At 51.2% G+C, this 18,938-nt stretch overlaps 1 protein-coding gene across 1 annotated transcript in view; it reads left to right on the top strand.

Annotated features, from left to right (window-relative positions):
- mcoln1a (mucolipin TRP cation channel 1a) overlaps positions 1-16,896 on the top strand; it is a 74,580-nt gene extending 57,684 nt beyond the window's left edge. Inside the window, exons 11-14 of the mRNA XM_078235121.1 lie at positions 1,228-1,350; positions 2,302-2,508; positions 7,190-7,320; positions 13,926-16,896. Of these exons, the coding sequence (XP_078091247.1) occupies positions 1,228-1,350; positions 2,302-2,508; positions 7,190-7,320; positions 13,926-13,962 (498 nt within the window). The 3' untranslated portion in view covers positions 13,963-16,896. The remainder of the gene's footprint in view (positions 1-1,227; positions 1,351-2,301; positions 2,509-7,189; positions 7,321-13,925) is intronic.
- Positions 16,897-18,938: the final 2,042 nt, after the last annotated feature.

Below are 18,938 nucleotides of genomic sequence, written 5' to 3'. Positions count from 1 at the left end.
CTGGACACTTTATGTCAAGTAAGACAGTGAAAAGTTAATAAGAGTGTAAGGAAACAAAAACTCACCCCTGCTCGTCCAAGCCCTGTGAGCCAAAACCCTGACAGCTCACTCAACTTCCCACTCACTCAGCTGCCCGCTACGATGCTGCCCGCTGTATACTTTGGTGCGCTTTTAAACCCTCCAAAAACTTCCCCAGGCCTCTCCTGGCCCGACTTCCGGTTTTGAAAAAAACCTCCGATTTTAAACCAAAATTAACTGAAAAAATAAATAATTAATTAAAGTCAGAAAACCCACTCTCTTACCCTCAGCCTGCTCCTGGGAACAAATCCCTGATATTAACAACTGATATTAAACCCAAACAACTGGGATTAAACCCAAACAACTGATATTAAACCCAGAACAACTGAGATTAAACCCAGAACAACTGATATTAAACCCAAACAACTGAGATTAAACCCAAAACAACTGAGATTAAACCTAAACAACTGATATTAAATGTTTCTCACTCTCCACACTTTCCAAATTCTTCAATCATTTCCATTCTTCCTAATCTTCTCCCAGTGCGACCTGTCTTTGTAATTTCACCCTTTTAGCACCAGTGCCCCTCTGGTGAAACTGCACTCACTCCCAGACCAGTGGAATCTCCTTGACATGTGCTGTCCACAGCTTTAACATTTCACCGGGCAGCACGGTAGCACAGTGGTTAGCACTGCTGCTTCACAGCTCCAGGGACCTGGGTTCGATTCCCGGCTTGGGTCACTGTCTGTGTGGAGTTTGCACATTCTCCTCGTGTCTGCGTGGGTTTCCTCCGGGTGCTCCGGTTTCCTCCCACAGTCCAAAGATGTGCGGGTTAGGTTGATTGGCCATGCTAAAAATTGCCCCTTAGTGTCCTGGGATGCATAGATTGGAGGGATTAGCAGGTAAAATATGTAGGGATATGGGGGTAGGGCCTGGGTGGGATTGTGGTCAGTGCAGACTCGATGGGCCGAATGGCCTCCTTCTGTACTGTAGGGATTCTATGATTTCCCTCCCTGTCTCCCTCCTTCCAAACCTCAGATTTCTTTCAAACTCCATCCTGACTTTCCTGTTTTTTTTAAGCACTGCCCCTCTGGAATATACTTACCCCTTTGGAAAGAGTACTATCTGAGTTCGTGTGTGTTGTCGCGGTGTGCGTCACTGTCTGCGGTACTCTTCTGGGTTCCTGAAGTGACACTGCTTTCTCCGCAGATCCTCATCGTGACTCTGCGAGCTGCTTTCCCCAACGTAATCCGGTTCTGCTGCTGTGTGGCTGTTATCTACATGGGTTACTGCTTCTGTGGCTGGATAGTGCTGGGGCCTTATCACGACAAGGTAGGTTGTGGGGGGCATTGGGGGACACGCAGGCATAGGGAGATGATGCATTTCTATAGCTGTTTCACAGTGTCTCAATTTGCTTTACAGCCAATGCTGTAATTTCTGAGCTCGCTTTGTGGGTGGCACAGTGGTTCGCACTGCCGCCTCACCTCGTCAGGGTTCGATTCCCGGCTTGGGTCACTGTCTGTGTGGAGTTTGCATATTCTCCCCGTGTCTGCGTGGGTTTCCTCCCACAGTCCAAAGATGGATTGGTCTTGGTGTTGGGTGGATGGGATGAGGTCTGGGTGGGATGCTGGTTGGGAGAGTCGGTGCAGGTTCGATGGGCCGAACAGTCTCCTTTTCTACTGTAGGGATTCAATGGACTTTGACCTGGGCATTATTAACATTTTCATCCTCGTGTTTTAAACCCTCCGTGGCTTCAGCTTTCAAATTCAGCGCAGCCCTGCTGCCGACCCCCGCCCCCTGGCTGCCGACCCCCGCCCCCTGGCTGCCGACCCCCGCCCCCTGGCTGCCGACCCCCGCCCCCTGGCTGCCGACCCCCGCCCCCTGGCTGCCGACCCCCGCCCCCTGGCTGCCGACCCCCGCCCCCTGGCTGCCGACCCCCGCCCCCTGGCTGCCGCCGGCCCTCCATTCTCTCCTCCCACCCAGTCCTCTCACCTTCTGGCTCGGTTTCCCCCCTGCCCTCCTCCCCCCCCCCCCATCCTCTTCTTGCTAGGGCCACTCCTGGCTCTGTGGGCCCTTTATGTTGACGCTCCCCCGTCGGTGTTGGCTGCTGAGTATTTCTTGTGTTCAGCGCCTGTCCGGGGTTAACAGGAGAGGCTGGCTGACCTCCTGTGGGTCAGCGTTTGAGCCAGTGCGCAGTGGGAGGGTTTCTACCTGAGAGGCGAGGGGTGGGAGGCGAGTCTGTTTGAAGTTGTCCTGATGTTCCTCCTCCTCCTCATGTTGCAGTTTCGAACGCTCTCCATGGTCTCGGAGTGCTTGTTCTCACTCATCAATGGGGACGACATGTTTGTGACCTTCTCTCACATGAGGCAGAAGAGTACGCTGGTGTGGCTATTCAGCCAGCTGTACCTGTATACCTTCATCAGTCTCTTCATCTACATGGTCCTCAGTCTCTTCATCGCCCTCATCACTGGCTCCTATGAAGCCGTCAAGGTTTGGTTTGATTTGATTTATTATTGTCACATGTATTAACACACAGTGAAAAGTATTGTTTCTTGCGCACTATACAGACAAAGCATACCGTTCATAGAGAAGGAAAGGAGACAGTGCAGAATGTAGTGTTACAGTCATAGCTAGGGTGTAGAGAAAGATCAACTTAATGCGAGGTAGGTCCATTCAAAAGTCTGAGAGCAGCAGGGAAGAAGCTGTTCTTGAGTCGGTTGGTACGTGACCTCAGACATTTGTATCTTTTTCCCGACGGAAGAAGGTGGAAGAGAGAATGTCCGGGTGGGTGGCGTCCTTAATTATGCTGGCTGCTTTCCCGAGGCAGCGGGAAGTGTAGACAGAGTCAATGGATGGGAGGCTGGTTTGCCTGATGGATTGGGCTACATTCACGACTTTGTGTAGTTCCTTGCGTTCTTGGTCAGAGCAGGAGCCATACCAAGCTGTGATACAACCAGAAAGAATGCTTTCTATGGTGCACCTGTAAAAGTTGGTCAGAGTTGTAGCGGACATGTCAAATTTCCTCAGTCTTCTGAGAAAGCAGAGGCGTTGGTGGGCTTTCTTAACGATAGTGTCAGCATGGGGGGGACCTGGACAGGTTGTTGGTGATCTGGGCACCTAAAAACTTGAAGCTCTTGTGTGAACAGAGTTGCAAGGACAGGCACGTGCAGATTATTACATCGAGTTGAATAGTGTTGATGCCTCTAAGGGGAAGCTGGTAAGTTGGGCGGCACGGTAGCACAGTGGTTAGCACTGCTGCTTCACAGCTCCAGGGACCTGGGTTCAAATCCCGGCTCGGGTTGCTGTCTGTGTGGAGTTTGCACATTCTCCCTGTGTCTGTGTGGGTTTCCTCCGGGTGCTCCGGTTTCCACCCACAGTCCAAAGATGTGCGAGCTAGGTTGATTGGCCATTCTAAATTGCCCCTTAGTGTCCCGGGATGCATAGGTTAGAGGGATTAGTGGGTAAATATGTAGGGATATGTGGATAGGGCCAGGGTGGGATTGTGGTCGGTGCAGACTCGATGGGCCGAATGGCCTCTTTCTGCACTGTAGGATTCTACACTTGGGAAAGGAATGGGGTGCTGATGAGGTGAGGTAAAGTTTTTCATGCAGAGAGTGGCGGGTGCCTGGAACGCGCTGCCAGAGGAGGTGGCGGAAGCAGGCACACCAGCGACATTTAAGAGGGATCTGGAGGCTAAAGGAGGAGCAGGCTTCTACAGAAAATAAAGTGTTATATTGAATTGCCTGTAACTGTGCTGTGAAACTCTGTGTAAATTCACTCAGTTAGTGACATTGTATAAAATTACTGAGATAGAGTTATTGGGTTAAAATGTACTTCATAAGGGCTTTTAGTCCAGTGCTCAGGATGAGGGAGAGAGCAATACAGAACAGGAAACATTAACTAATCTCAAACTGGGTGGTTGCATGTGTCAGTAGCACATTCACCCTCACTCTCCCTCACCCTCACTCCCACACTCGCTGTCACTCGTGCCTGCACTTTCACGCTCACACACACTCCCACACCTAAAGCTTATTTATTAGTGTCACAGGTAGGCTGACATTAACACTGCAATGAAGTTACTGTGAAAATCCCCCAGTCGCCACACTCCGGCGCCTGTTCGGGTCAATGCACCCTAACCAGCACGTCTTTCGGACTGTGGGAGGAAACCGGAGCACCCGGAGGAAACCCACACAGACACGGGGAGAACGTGCAGACTCTGCACAGACAGCGACCTGAGGTCGGAATTGAACCTGGGTCCCCGATGCTGTGAGGTCGCAATACTAACCACTTTGCCACCGTACTGCCCCCACTCTCCGTTGCGCTCCGCATTGCGCTCTCCGCGTTGCGCTCTCCGTGTTACGCGCTCCGCGTTACGCTCACTCACACCCTCACGAGCACGCACTCACCCTCGAGTGCCTGTGCTCTCACACTCTAAGACTCATTCGCCTTCAAACCTGTAACCCCCCCCCCCCCCCCCCCGGCCCCCCATGTGACTGATCCCTGCCCTGGAAAAGTAACTAAGGGCGCAAAAATAGAAAATGCTGGAAAATCTCAGCAGGTCTGACAGCATCTGTGGGGAGAGAATAGAGCCAACGTTTCGCGTCTGGGTGACCCTTCATCAGAGTTCCCCACAAATGCTGTCGGACAGCTGAGATTTTCCAGCATTTTCTGTTTTTGTTTCAGATTCCAGCATCCGCGATGTTTTGCCTTTACACTGAGGGTGTCGGCTATGAGAAGAAATTGAATAAACTAGGATTGTTTTCACTGAAAAGACGGAGGCTGAGGGGAGACCTGATGGAGGTCTACATGGGCGGCACAGTGTTAGCATTGCTGCCTCACAACACCAGGGGTCCAGGTTCGATTCCCGGCTTGGGTCACTGTCTGTGCGGAGTCTGCACGTTCTCCCCATGTCTGCGTGGGTTTCCTCCGGGTGCTCTGGTTTCCTCCCACAGTCCGAAAGACGTGCTGGTTAAGTGCATTGGCCGTGCTAAATTTTCCCTCAGTGTACCCGAACAGGCGACGGACCCAAGCTGGGAATCGAACCTGGGTCCTTGGAGCTGTGAGGCAGCAGCGCTAACCACTGTGCCACCGTGCTGCCCTAATAATTGGTGTTGAGGAGGAGCAAGTCTTAAAGCGAGCCTGTATTTCCCAGACGGTAGTCACAGACTCGCCCAGTTGGTCCCAGACACCTAGAGTGAACTGGTTTATATGAGGGGCAGGTGGTGACATAGTGGTATTCTTACTGGGCAACAGAGCCCCAGGATGATGCCCCAAGTATCTGAGGATATAAAGGGGAGATAAAATGGGGGGGAAAATCTGCATTCCTCCATTTAGAATGGGGGATTTCCTTGCGTATGAATGATTGGGAGAGATTCCCTGATGTGATGGGACCTGAGGTTTTGAATTGGAGGGGGCCTTTGCTGAGTCCATCCAGCTCTGGACAACAATTGCAGTACCTGCGGCTGGCAAAGTATACAGACCAGGCACAGGAACTACAGCAGCAGTGCACAGTGACTGGCACTGCCCACACCTCACAGCGTGTTACCGGCTGGTACAGCTATAGATAGATCTATGCGAGAGGGATCCTGGAGCTGCCATCCTCTGTATCACCCTGAAGGTGGCAGTGTTGCTGCACAGGGCGGATTGTCTCACTGCCAGTCCTACTGGGTGTCAACCCAGCCAACAAACACTCGGGGCATCCCAAAACACTACAGGAAAGCATTTAATGGGAGGTAATGTAGGAAACTGGCAAGTCAGTCTGTGCACAGCAAGATCCCACAAACTGGAGATGACCAGATTGTCTGTTTAAATGATATTGGTTCAAGGGTGAATATTGATAATTTGATTTGATTTATTATTGTCACATGTATTAGTATACAGTGAAAAGTATTGTTTCTTGCGCGCTATGCAGACAGAGCATACCGTTCATAGAGAAGGAAAGGAGAGAGTGCAGAATGTAGTGTTACAGTCATAGCTAGGGTGTAGAGAAAGATCAACTTAATGCGAGGTAGGTCCATTCCAAAGTCTGACAGCAGCAGGGAAGAAGCTGTTCTTGAGTCGGTTGGTACGTGACCTCAGCCTTTTGTATCTTTTTCCCGAAGGAAGAAGGTGGAAGAGAGAATGTCCGGGGTGCGTGGGGTCCTTAATTATGCTGGCTGCTTTTCCGAGGCAGCGGGAAGTGTAGACGGAGTCAATGGATGGGAGGCTGGTTTGCGTGATGGATTGGGCTACATTCACAACCACTTTTGGAGTTTCTTGCAGTCTTGGGCAGAGCAGGAGCCATACCAAGCTGTGATACAACCAGAAAGAATGCTTTCTATGGTGCATCTGTAAAAGTTGGTGAGAATCATAACCGACATGCCAAATTTTCTCAGTCTTCTGAGAAACTAGAGGCGTTGGTGGGCTTTCTTAACTATAGTGTCGGCATGGGGGGGACCAGGACAGTTTGTTGGTGATCTGGACACCTAAAAACCTGAAGCTCTCGACCCTTTCTACTTCGTAGAAGACGCTGGGGAAAGCTCCTGCTCTGAGTTATTTGAGAAAGGATATACTGGCACTGGAGGGGGTGCAGAGGAGATTCACTCGGTTGATTCTGGAGTTGAGAGGGTTGGCTTATGAGGAGAGACTGAGTAAACTGGGGCTATACTCATTGGAATTCATAAGAATGAGGGGAGAGCTTATAGAAACATGTAAGATTATGAAGGGAATAGATAAGATAGAAGCAGGGAAGTTGTTTCCACTGGCAGGTGAAACTAGAACTAGGGGGCATGGCCTCAAAATAAGGGGAAGCAGATTTAGGACTGAGTTGAGGATGAACTTCTTCACCCAAAGGGTTGTGAATCTGTGGAATTCCCTGCCCAGTGAAGCAGTTGAGGCTACCTCATTGAATGTTTTTAAGGCAAGGATAGATAATTTTTTGAACAGTAAAGGAATTAAGGGTTATGGTGAGCGGGTGGGTAAGTGGAGCTGAGTCCATGAAAAGATCAGCCATGATCTTATGGAATGGCGGAGCAGGCTCGAGGGGCCAGATGGCCTACTCCTGCTCCTAGTTCTTATGTTAAAATGGGGTCTGGGCGTCAGAGATCAGCTGAGACCTCGGTTTAACATTGAAGCAGTGGGGACTCCCCACCGTGCCGAGCGCCAGTCAGACTCTGTGTTGTTTCTATTCCAGCACCATGGTATCAGTGGGGTACACCCCATCGAGCTGCGCGAGTTCATCGCCGAGTGCACAGATGCTCCAAACTCTGGCAAATTCCGTGAAGTGGAGAGTTCCGTCTGCTCCTTTTTCTGCTGCTGTGACAGGTAAGGCAGGAAGTTGGTGCGATTGTGGTTTCTGTGGGCCTGATAAGATGGCCTTCAAATCGTCAGAACGTTCTCCATGTGGCACCCAGCCCCCCACCCCTTGGTCTCCTTACTCAAGGAAGCATACAATTACATTAGAAGCAGTTCGGAGAAGACCCCCGACACAATTGTTTCTGGTTATTTTCCAGTGAGTTTACTCCAGACTCCCGACACCATTGTTTAGAAACCATAGAAACCCTACAGTGCAGAAGGAGGCCATTCGGCCCATCGAGTCTGCACCGACCACAATCCCACCCAGGCCCTATCCCCACATATTTACCCGCTAATCCCTCTAACCTGCACATCTCAGGACTCTAAGGGGCAATTTCTAACCTGGCCAATCAACCTAACCCGCACATCTTTGGACTGTGGGAGGAAACCGGAGCACCCGGAGGAAACCCACGCAGACACGAGGAGAATGTGCAAACTCCACACAGACAGTGACCTGAGCCGGGAATTGAACCCGGGACCCTGGAGCTGTGAAGCAGCAGTGCTGACCACTGTGCTATCGTGCCGCCCCAATTGGACATTCTCCAATAAGTATAGAATCCCTACAGTGCAGAAGAGGCCATTCAGCCCATCACGTCTGCACCAGCTCTCTGACAGAGCATCTCACCCAGGACCTATCCCCGTAACCCCCACGTATTTACCCCACTAATCCCCTTAACCTACACCATCTTTGGACACTGAGGGGCGATTCATCATGGACAATCCACCTAACCCCACAGCGTGGGAGGAAACCGGAGCACCCGGGGGAAACCCGCGCAGACACGGGAAGAATGTGCAAACTCCACACAGACACACTGACCCGAGGCTGGAATCAAACCCAGGTCCCTGGCGCTGTGAGGGAGCAGTGCTGACCACTGTGCTACGGTGCTGCCCTACACCTGCCGTGTACACCCAGACTTCCTACATCATTGTTTCTGGTTGGTCTCCAGCCAATATGCCCGAGGCTCCCTGCACTGTGTCTGGTTAGTCTCCAGTGAGTGTACCCTGGGCTCCCTGCACTGTGTCTGGTTAGTCTCCAGTGAGTATACCCTGGGCTCCCTGCACTGTGTCTGGTTATTGTCCAGTGAGTATACCCTGGGTTCTCTGCACTGTGTCTGGTTATTGTCCAGTGAGTATACCCTGGGTTCTCTGCACTGTGTCTGGTTAGTCTCCAGTGAGTATACCCTGGGTTCTCTGCACTGTGTCTGGTTAGTCTCCAGTGAGTGTACCCTGGGCTCTCTGCACTGTGTCTGGTTAGTCTCCAGTGAGTGTACCCTGGGCTCTCTGCACTGTGTCTGGTTATTGTCCAGTGAGTGTACCCTGGGCTCCCTGCACTGTGTCTGGTTATTGTCCAGTGAGTATACCCTGGGTTCTCTGCACTGTGTCTGGTTATTGTCCAGTGAGTATACCCTGGGTTCTCTGCACTGTGTCTGGTTATTGTCCAGTGAGTATACCCTGGGTTCTCTGCACTGTGTCTGGTTATTGTCCAGTGAGTATACCCTGGGCTCCCTGCGCTGTGTCTGGTTAGTCTCCAGTGAGTGTACCCTGGGCTCTCTGCACTGTGTCTGGTTAGTCTCCAGTGAGTGTACCCTGGGTTCTCTGCACTGTGTCTGGTTATTGTCCAGTGAGTGTACCCTGGGTTCTCTGCACTGTGTCTGGTTATTGTCCAGTGAGTGTACCCTAGGCTCCCTGCGCTGTGTCTGGTTATTGTCCAGTGAGTATACCCTGGGCTCCCTGCGCTGTGTCTGGTTATTGTCCAGTGAGTGTACCCTGGGCTCCCTGCGCTGTGTCTGGTTAGTCTCCAGTGAGTATACCCTGGGTTCTCTGCACTGTGTCTGGTTAGTCTCCAGTGAGTATACCCTGGGTTCTCTGCACTGTGTCTTGTTATTGTCCAGTGAGTGTACCCTGGGTTCTCTGCACTGTGTCTGGTTATTGTCCAGTGAGTGTACCCTGGGTTCTCCGCACTGTGTCTGGTTAGTCTCCAGTGAGTATACCCTGGGTTCTCTGCACTGTGTCTTGTTATTGTCCAGTGAGTATACCCTGGGTTCTCTGCACTGTGTCTGGTTATTGTCCAGTGAGTGTACCCTGGGTTCTCCGCACTGTGTCTGGTTAGTCTCCAGTGAGTATACCCTGGGTTCTCTGCACTGTGTCTGGTTAGTCTCCAGTGAGTATACCCTGGGTTCTCTGCACTGTGTCTGGTTATTGTCCAGTGAGTGTACCCTGGGTTCTCTGCACTGTGTCTGGTTAGTCTCCAGTGAGTATACCCTGGGTTCTCTGCACTGTGTCTGGTTAGTCTCCAGTGAGTATACCCTGGGTTCTCTGCACTGTGTCTGGTTAGTCTCCAGTGAGTGTACCCTGGGCTCCCTGCGCTGTGTCTGGTTAGTCTCCAGTGAGTGTACCCTGGGCTCCCTGCACTGTGTCTGGTTAGTCTCCAGTGAGTGTACCCTGGGCTCCCTGCACTGTGTCTGGTTAGTCTCCAGTGAGTGTACCCTGGGCTCCCTGCACTGTGTCTGGTTAGTCTCCAGTGAGTGTACCCTGGGTTCTCTGCACTGTGTCTGGTTAGTCTCCAGTGAGTATACCCTGGGTTCTCTGCACTGTGTCTGGTTAGTCTCCAGTGAGTGTACCCTGGGCTCTCTGCACTGTGTCTGGTTATTGTCCAGTGAGTATACCCTGGGTTCTCCGCACTGTGTCTGGTTAGTCTCCAGTGAGTGTACCCTGGGTTCTCTGCACTGTGTCTGGTTAGTCTCCAGTGAGTATACCCTGGGTTCTCTGCACTGTGTCTGGTTAGTCTCCAGTGAGTATACCCTGGGTTCTCTGCACTGTGTCTGGTTAGTCTCCAGTGAGTATACCCTGGGTTCTCTGCACTGTGTCTGGTTAGTCTCCAGTGAGTGTACCCTGGGCTCCCTGCGCTGTGTCTGGTTAGTCTCCAGTGAGTGTACCCTGGGCTCCCTGCACTGTGTCTGGTTAGTCTCCAGTGAGTGTACCCTGGGCTCCCTGCACTGTGTCTGGTTAGTCTCCAGTGAGTGTACCCTGGGCTCCCTGCACTGTGTCTGGTTAGTCTCCAGTGAGTGTACCCTGGGTTCTCTGCACTGTGTCTGGTTAGTCTCCAGTGAGTATACCCTGGGTTCTCTGCACTGTGTCTGGTTAGTCTCCAGTGAGTGTACCCTGGGCTCTCTGCACTGTGTCTGGTTAGTCTCCAGTGAGTGTACCCTGGGCTCTCTGCACTGTGTCTGGTTATTGTCCAGTGAGTATACCCTGGTCTCCCTGCACTGTGTCTGGTTATTGTCCAGTGAGTATACCCTGGGTTCTCTGCACTGTGTCTGGTTAGTCTCCAGTGAGTGTACCCTGGACTCCCTGCACTGTGTCTGGTTATTGTCCAGTGAGTGTACCCTGGGTTCTCTGCACTGTGTCTGGTTTGTCTCCAGTGAGTATACCCTGGACTCCCTGCACTGTGTCTGGTTAGTCTCCAGTGAGTATACCCTGGGTTCTCTGCACTGTGTCTGGTTAGTCTCCAGTGAGTGTACCCTGGGCTCCCTGCACTGTGTCTGGTTAGTCTCCAGTGAGTGTACCCTGGGCTCCCTGCACTGTGTCTTGTTATTGTCCAGTGAGTATACCCTGGGTTCTCTGCACTGTGTCTGGTTAGTCTCCAGTGAGTATACCCTGGGTTCTCTGCACTGTGTCTGGTTAGTCTCCAGTGAGTATACCCTGGGTTCTCTGCACTGTGTCTGGTTAGTCTCCAGTGAGTATACCCTGGGTTCTCTGCACTGTGTCTGGTTAGTCTCCAGTGAGTATACCCTGGGTTCTCTGCACTGTGTCTGGTTAGTCTCCAGTGAGTGTACCCTGGGCTCCCTGCGCTGTGTCTGGTTAGTCTCCAGTGAGTGTACCCTGGGCTCCCTGCACTGTGTCTGGTTAGTCTCCAGTGAGTGTACCCTGGGCTCCCTGCACTGTGTCTGGTTAGTCTCCAGTGAGTGTACCCTGGGCTCCCTGCACTGTGTCTGGTTAGTCTCCAGTGAGTGTACCCTGGGTTCTCTGCACTGTGTCTGGTTAGTCTCCAGTGAGTATACCCTGGGTTCTCTGCACTGTGTCTGGTTAGTCTCCAGTGAGTGTACCCTGGGCTCTCTGCACTGTGTCTGGTTATTGTCCAGTGAGTATACCCTGGTCTCCCTGCACTGTCTGGTTATTGTCCAGTGAGTATACCCTGGTCTCCCTGCACTGTGTCTGGTTATTGTCCAGTGAGTATACCCTGGGTTCTCTGCACTGTGTCTGGTTAGTCTCCAGTGAGTGTACCCTGGACTCCCTGCACTGTGTCTGGTTTGTCTCCAGTGAGTATACCCTGGACTCCCTGCACTGTGTCTGGTTAGTCTCCAGTGAGTATACCCTGGGTTCTCTGCACTGTGTCTGGTTAGTCTCCAGTGAGTGTACCCTGGGCTCCCTGCACTGTGTCTGGTTAGTCTCCAGTGAGTGTACCCTGGGCTCCCTGCACTGTGTCTGGTTAGTCTCCAGTGAGTGTACCCTGGACTCCCTGCACTGTGTCTGGTTAGTCTCCAGTGAGTATACCCTGGGTTCTCTGCACTGTGTCTGGTTAGTCTCCAGTGAGTATACCCTGGTCTCCCTGCACTGTGTCTTGTTATTGTCCAGTGAGTGTACCCTGGGTTCTCTGCACTGTGTCTGGTTATTGTCCAGTGAGTATACCCTGGGCTCCCTGCACTGTGTCTGGTTAGTCTCCAGTGAGTGTACCCTGGGTTCTCTGTGCTGTGTCTGGTTAGTCTCCAGTGAATGTACCCTGGGCTCCCTGCGCTGTGTCTGGTTAGTCTCCAGTGAGTGTACCCTGGGCTCCCTGCACTGTGTCTGGTTAGTCTCCAGTGAGTATACCCTGGGCTCCCTGCACTGTGTCTGGTTATTGTCCAGTGAGTGTACCCTGGGTTCTCTGCACTGTGTCTGGTTAGTCTCCAGTGAGTGTACCCTGGGCTCCCTGCACTGTGTCTGTTTATTGTCCAGTGAGTATACCCTGGGCTCCCTGCACTGTGTCTTGTTATTGTCCAGTGAGTGTACCCTGGGTTCTCTGCATTGTGTCTGGTTAGTCTCCAGTGAGTGTACCCTGGGTTCTCTGCACTGTGTCTGGTTATTGTCCAGTGAGTATACCCTGGTCTCCCTGCACTGTGTCTGGTTATTGTCCAGTGAGTATACCCTGGGCTCCCTGCACTGTGTCTGGTTATTGTCCAGTGAGTATACCCTGGGCTCCCTGCACTGTGTCTGGTTAGTCTCCAGTGAGTGTACCCTGGGTTCTCTGCGCTGTGTCTGGTTAGTCTCCAGTGAGTGTACCCTGGGTTCTCTGCGCTGTGTCTGGTTAGTCTCCAGTGAGTGTACCCTGGGTTCTCTGCACTGTGTCTGGTTAGTCTCCAGTGAGTGTGCCCTGGGCTCTCTGCACTGTGTCTGGTTAGTCTCCAGTGAGTGTACCCTGGGCTCTCTGCACTGTGTCTTGTTATTGTCCAGTGAGTGTAGCCTGGGCTCCCTGCGCTGTGTCTGGTTATTGTCCAGTGAGTGTACCCTGGGCTCCCTGCGCTGTGTCTGGTTATTGTCCAGTGAGTGTACCCTGGGCTCCCTGCGTGCGTGTCGCTGTCGGAAGGGAACGTGCGCTCCACGTCAAGCTGACATCCTTGTGGGGAGCCGTCGACACTGTGTTAAATATCACTCTTCACTCTGTCATACCCTTCCCCAAAGTACAGCTAATGCCGGATTCGAACCCAGAGTAGGAGCGTCTGCCCCTCCGGTTCATTCATCCAAGAAACAGTTGGTGTTGGGCTCTGGGTGCGACCGATATGTTCGAGTTAACACTGAAAGCAAAACTGTCCATGTGAGGGCATCATTAATGATAAACGACTATGTGGTCCAATTTAAATTCAATTTAAAAATGCATAAAGCAAAAGAAAATCCAAGAACTCCCTGTGCATTATGGCGGCACGGTGGCACAGTGGTTAGCACTGCTGCTTCACAGCTCCAGGGACCTGGGTTCGATTCCCGGTTTGGGTCACTGTGTGGAGTTTGCACATTCTCCCCGTGTCTGCGTGGGTTTCCTCCGGGTGCTCCGGTTTCCTCCCACAGTCCAAAGATGTGCGGGTTAGGTTGATTGACCATGCTAAAATTGCCCCTTAGTGTCCTGAGATGTGTAGATTAGAGGGATTAGGGGGTAAAATATGTAGGAGTATGGGGATACGGCCTGGGTGGGATTGTGGTCGGTGCAGACCCGATGGGCCGAATGGCCTCTTTCTGCACTAGTGTTTCTATGATTTCAATGATTTCAATGATTGTGGTGCCTGCCTTCATCTCCGAAGAGTTTTAAAAGCTTGCTGAACTTGGCATTCCCAAATAGTTTCCCGTCCATGTACGAATCAAGCTTCACTCTGGTTAGAGTCAGTCCCCAGATCAAACCGGATTGGGAGCCTCACAGAGCAGGATCTGGATCAGCGTGGCTCCCACAATTATTGAGACTAATGACGAAATGCTTGGTGGTTGTTCGAGTTGTGTTTGTGCGACCGGACCTTGATTTTAAACCTGTCTGTGCCCTCCTCCCCCCACAGGGTAACCACTTACGAGGACAACCTGTCGGTAAACTGAAGGTGGTGCGTGCTCCAGACGCTGCCCCGGGCCTTGCACAGCGATTCCAGCCGTCCCCACACGGTGTGGAGTAACCGAAACCTTCCGATCAAACACACACGCACACCTTTGGGGAGGATCAGCAGAGGGTTTGTCCTCTGTGCTTTCGAGTGAGACGGGGGGCACTTGCAACAGAGTGGCCTGAGGGAGTGAGTAACGGAAGTCCTTCCTCCAAATAACTGACACGTTTACTGTAAGGAAGAATTACTTTCGAGTAGAGATATTTTAAATTTTATGTATTAATACGAAGGGAACATTACTGAGAGACTATCATGTAATTTAGTGATTTTAAAGCAATGAACTATAAGCATTGACGTTTCTCTGTATTCCGCTGGTTAAGTGTGACAGTAACTGGCTGTCTCACCTGATGGTAAATCGACCCGACCAGACTTCAAGTGACTTCAATCATTCTCCCTGTGCGTTGGAGTGTGCTCCCGGTCTGGTAATGATCCGTTATTTCTGCCACCTCCCTCGGTGAACTGGATCAATGTGTTGGCAAATGGGGCAGGGTTAAAGTTTGGGGTCTGTCACCCTCCGAGATCAGCCTCTGGGCTGTTCGGTCCCTTCTGCTTTTCCAACTCCACCAGCCAGTTAGATACTGCATTTTAACCCCCACTTACAGCGTGGTTCTATCATCATGTCAAAACACCTCGATTTGCTCACCCTGTCCTCCAGAATATTCAACTTAATCCTTTCAGCCTTGGCCGTCTCCCCTCCAAGGCTGATGTATTCTTCGTGACGTCTGGAACTGGCGCCGGTATGACCAGTTTATTTTTTTTATTACTGGCTATTGATTTCCCCATCAGTCAGTAATCATCTGGGAAGTGACCATCAACAGTTTTATTTTGCTTTGTGAGTTGGGCACAAAAGGAGTGTCTTTTTCCAACTCCTTTTCTCCGCCCTCAGGAGGTGCCAGTTGACATGAGTGTTGGCCAGTGAGTTGGAGGCAGTGGGAGAGTTGTGGTCGGACGCTGAGTAAGTGTTTAGCGGCGAGCAAAGTCTTATTTATTTGCCAGAATCTGTTTAACCTCCATCGCAGCAAACCAGGTCTATTTAAAACAATCTCCAGTGACACCTCTCAATGAAAGGAGGGTTATTTCCCCGGTGCAGTGAGCGGAGGGTTAAGTTGCACAATGCAAATGACGTGAGTGAAACCAGTCTGTCGCTTGACAGCAGTAAGAGTTTTAACAACGCCAGGTTAAAGTCCAACAGGTTTATTTGGTAGCAAGTACCATTAGTCCATCACCCATCACCCCAGTCCAACGCCGGCATCTCCACATCATGACGGCTTGGCAGCAGTGCAGTGCTGGGATCGAAGCGGGGAGTTCATCTGCATCCAGACTGGGACTTGTGTTGTCACTGTCTGCAGCCCTTTTGCAGGTAGAGATATGCTGCTGGGGTGGAGGTGGTGCGGAGACATCGAGTGTTGAGGTGGCGCAGGTTTCTGGTGGCCGTTCGCACAACAGCTCAGGACTCTGGCCCCTCGGCTGGCTTCAGGCTGTTTATCTCATGGTGCTGCCCGGGTAAATAAGTAGGGCTATGGGGGGGGATAGGACCTGGGTGGGATTGTGGTCGGTGCAGACGCGATGGGCCTCTTCCTGCACTGTAGGGTTTCTACGATTCTATTTTGGTGAGATGAATTTCCGCAGCATCTGTCAGGGGTGGAAGAGCCACGTTCAGCACTTTATGGAATCATGTCTTAACTAAGGTATGAGATGTTGGTACAAGATGGTTCCGCAGTAATCTAGGCCTCTGCTGACAAAGCCCCGATAAAAAGGGGCTGAAGATTTAAAGGAACTAAATTTTGTTTTAGTTTGAAGCACTTTTTAGAACATTTTTAGAAAATTAAGATTTTCTTTTCAAGGCAAGACTGTGTTTAAAAAAAGAATAAATTGCAAACGGACAGCTGTTAGCCCTCCAGCTGTGACGCACCGATTCCAGTTGCTAGTCGATTGGGGTGTTAGATGAGAGGGCTGGTGGGCCTGGTTTTTAGGGAGGGGCGCAGCAGGGGAGTGGAGTTTGTAGCTGAGGCGATCACGAGAGCAATGCCAGCAGGACTCTGGGGCCGTTCTGGTGGGACTCTAGTGATAGCTGACCAACGTTCAAACCATGCCTTGTGACCTCCCTATTCCTAAGCTCTCCAGGGGCTGCCGGATGAGATGGTTTCCCTGTTTCCAGTCCCAAAAATAAAGAAAGAAATGGTAAATTCTAAGAATCTGAATTTCGAGACATGTCACCCAGCAGCTGAGAGGGAGAGAGGACCTACGAACATCAGACTCTCCTCGCTATCTCATCCAGTGCTTACAACAATGAGGGTCTGCACCCAATGCTGTGTGGAGTTTGTTTCTGATAAAGGGTCTGCACCTGGCCCTCTTGGGAGTTCGGTTACAGTGAAGGGTCTGTATCCGACCCCCTCGAGTGGTCTGCTCCCTATGGAAGGTCTGAGCTCAACCCTCTTGTACACTGACGGGCCTGTGCGCGTGTTTGTCCAGAGTTGGGAGTGTCTGCTTCAGATGGCCGATGTTGTGCAGGGGTGATTAACCACGCACCGCATCGCTATCTCAATGCGAGGGAGCACGGATAACTCTGGAAATTTGGCATCCGCGCACTGAGGGGGTGTTTGTCCCGTCAAGGCAGGTTTCACATCGCTCCCCTTCACACGGTTTGGGATTATTTATAGACGTGAGGACGGCACTCCGAGAATTCAGATACTCGCTTTGGGTTTGACAACTTGGGCCATTCTTTCCGGCCGTACATTCCTTGTGTGTGTGCTTTCTGTCTTCGCCACGCTGCTCGGAGCGCACTTCTCCGAGATAATATAACAAACCCGTGTGCAATTTCCTATGTTATACTTCTGTCTCCCAGACGCACAAATAATAAATTCAGGTTAATGTGCTTGTCTCGTTTGGGGTTTTATTCCAGCCCGTGTCTCTGGTTTATTGTTGTCAGTAACTCCTGTAAGTGACCTTGTGTCCCCCACAATCTGGAGTGTGTTCCTTTTCACACTCGAGTCTTGTTAAATACTGTAATCTCGGATGGCGTCATGTGCTGTTTTTCAGGCTGCACGGGGCAGCGGGCTGGAAAGCATTCTTGTGCAATGAGACATGATGGCAAACCACCCAACTCCTTTATTTTATGTCACACGTACAAATGAGTCGCCGGCAGTGTTTGTGATGAGCTCTGTGAATTTGCAAACGTTCTTCATTTCCCGAAAATAAGTTTTTTTTAAAAAAGTAACACTCCAAGCGAAAGCCCACTTGCAGGCCCTAATTCCTGCACGTCCTAATGCGGTGGCGTTCATTCAGATCAAAGCAAAATACCCCTGCAGATCTGAAATAGAAACCGAACAGGGCGGATAAGCTCAGCAGCTGTGGCAGCATCTGCGGAGAGAGAAACGGAGTTAACGTTTCCAGTCCACGTGATTCTTCAACAGACCCAGAAGAGGGATAGAAACATGACGAATCATACAGGGGTCAGGCAGATCAGAAGGTCAGGGGTAGGTCACAGCTTAAGGAGCAATTGACAGGTAATCTTTCTCTACACACTAGCTATGACTGTAACACTAAATTCTGCACTCTCTATGAACAGTATGTTTTCTCCGTATAGCGCGCAAGAAACAATAGAACAAAGAACAGTACAGCACAGGAAACAGGCCCTTCGGCCCTCCAAGCCTGTGCCGCTCCTTGGTCCAACTAGACCGATCGTTTGTATCCCTCCATTCCCAGGCTGCTCATGTGACTATCCAGGTAAGTCTTAAACGATGTCAGCGTGCCTGCCTCCACCACCCTACTTGGCAGCGCATTCCAGGCCCCCACCACCCTCTGTGTAAAAAACATCCCTCTAATATCTGAGTTATACTTCGCCCCTCTCACCTTGAGCTCGTGACCCCTCTTTTCACTGTATGCTAATACATGTGACAGTAAATCAAATCGCCTCGCAACCAATACCTGTGACCTCTTGTCCTAGGTTGCCCCATAAGAGGCAACACAAAGGGCCATGAACGCAGCCCAATCCGTCACTCAAACCAGCCTCCCGTCCATTGACTCTGTCTACACTTCCCGCTGCCTCGGCAAAGCAGCCAGCATAATTAAGGACCCCACACCCCGGACATTCTGTCTTCCACCTTCTTCTGTCGGGAAAAAGATAAAGTCTGAGGTCACGAACCAACCGACTCAAGAACAGCTTCTTTCCTGCTGCCACCAGACTTTTGAATGGACCCACCTCGCGTTAAGTTGATCTTTCTCTACACCCTAGCTATGACTGTAACACTACATTCTGCACTCTCTTCTTTCCTTCTCTATGAACGGTATGCTATGTCTGTATAGCGCGCAAGAAACAATACTTTTCACTGTATACTAATACATGTGACAATAAATCAAATCAAAGATATCATGGACATAAGACAAAGGTTAATGGTGACGTTAAGGATTGAGGATGTGCTAATAGCAGCCTTGTCTTCCAAGTTACAGCCTTCTGAACTCTTCACGGAATCATAGAATCCCTACAGTGCAGAAGGCGGCCATTCGGCCCTTTGAGTCTGCACCAACCACAATCCCACCCAGGCCCTATCCCCATAACTCCATTCACCCTAGTTAATCCCTCTGACACTAGGGGCAATTTAGCATGGCCAATCTACCTAACCCGCATGTCTTCAGAGTGGGGGAGGAAACCCACGCATACACAGGGAGAACGTTCAAATTCCTCATAGACAGTGACCCAAGGCTGGAATTGAACCCGGGCCCCCGGTGCTGTGAGGCAGCAGTGCTAACCGCTGTCCCACCGTGCCGTTCAACAACTTTACACTCAGAACTTTCCCCTGCTTTTTGACCCCCTCCCTTTTTTTTTGGTTTCCTTGGTTTGCCCCAATACAACCACACCCCTCCCCCACAGGGTGTTCGGGCCCCGGGTTTTCAGTTTTGCTCCCACTGAGCCCTGAC

Source organism: Mustelus asterias, chromosome 19, assembly GCF_964213995.1.
Source record: "Mustelus asterias chromosome 19, sMusAst1.hap1.1, whole genome shotgun sequence".
NCBI lineage: Eukaryota > Metazoa > Chordata > Chondrichthyes > Carcharhiniformes > Triakidae > Mustelus > Mustelus asterias.
Note: the sequence above shows the minus strand (reverse complement) of the source record. Positions and strands in the feature narration are given on the sequence as shown.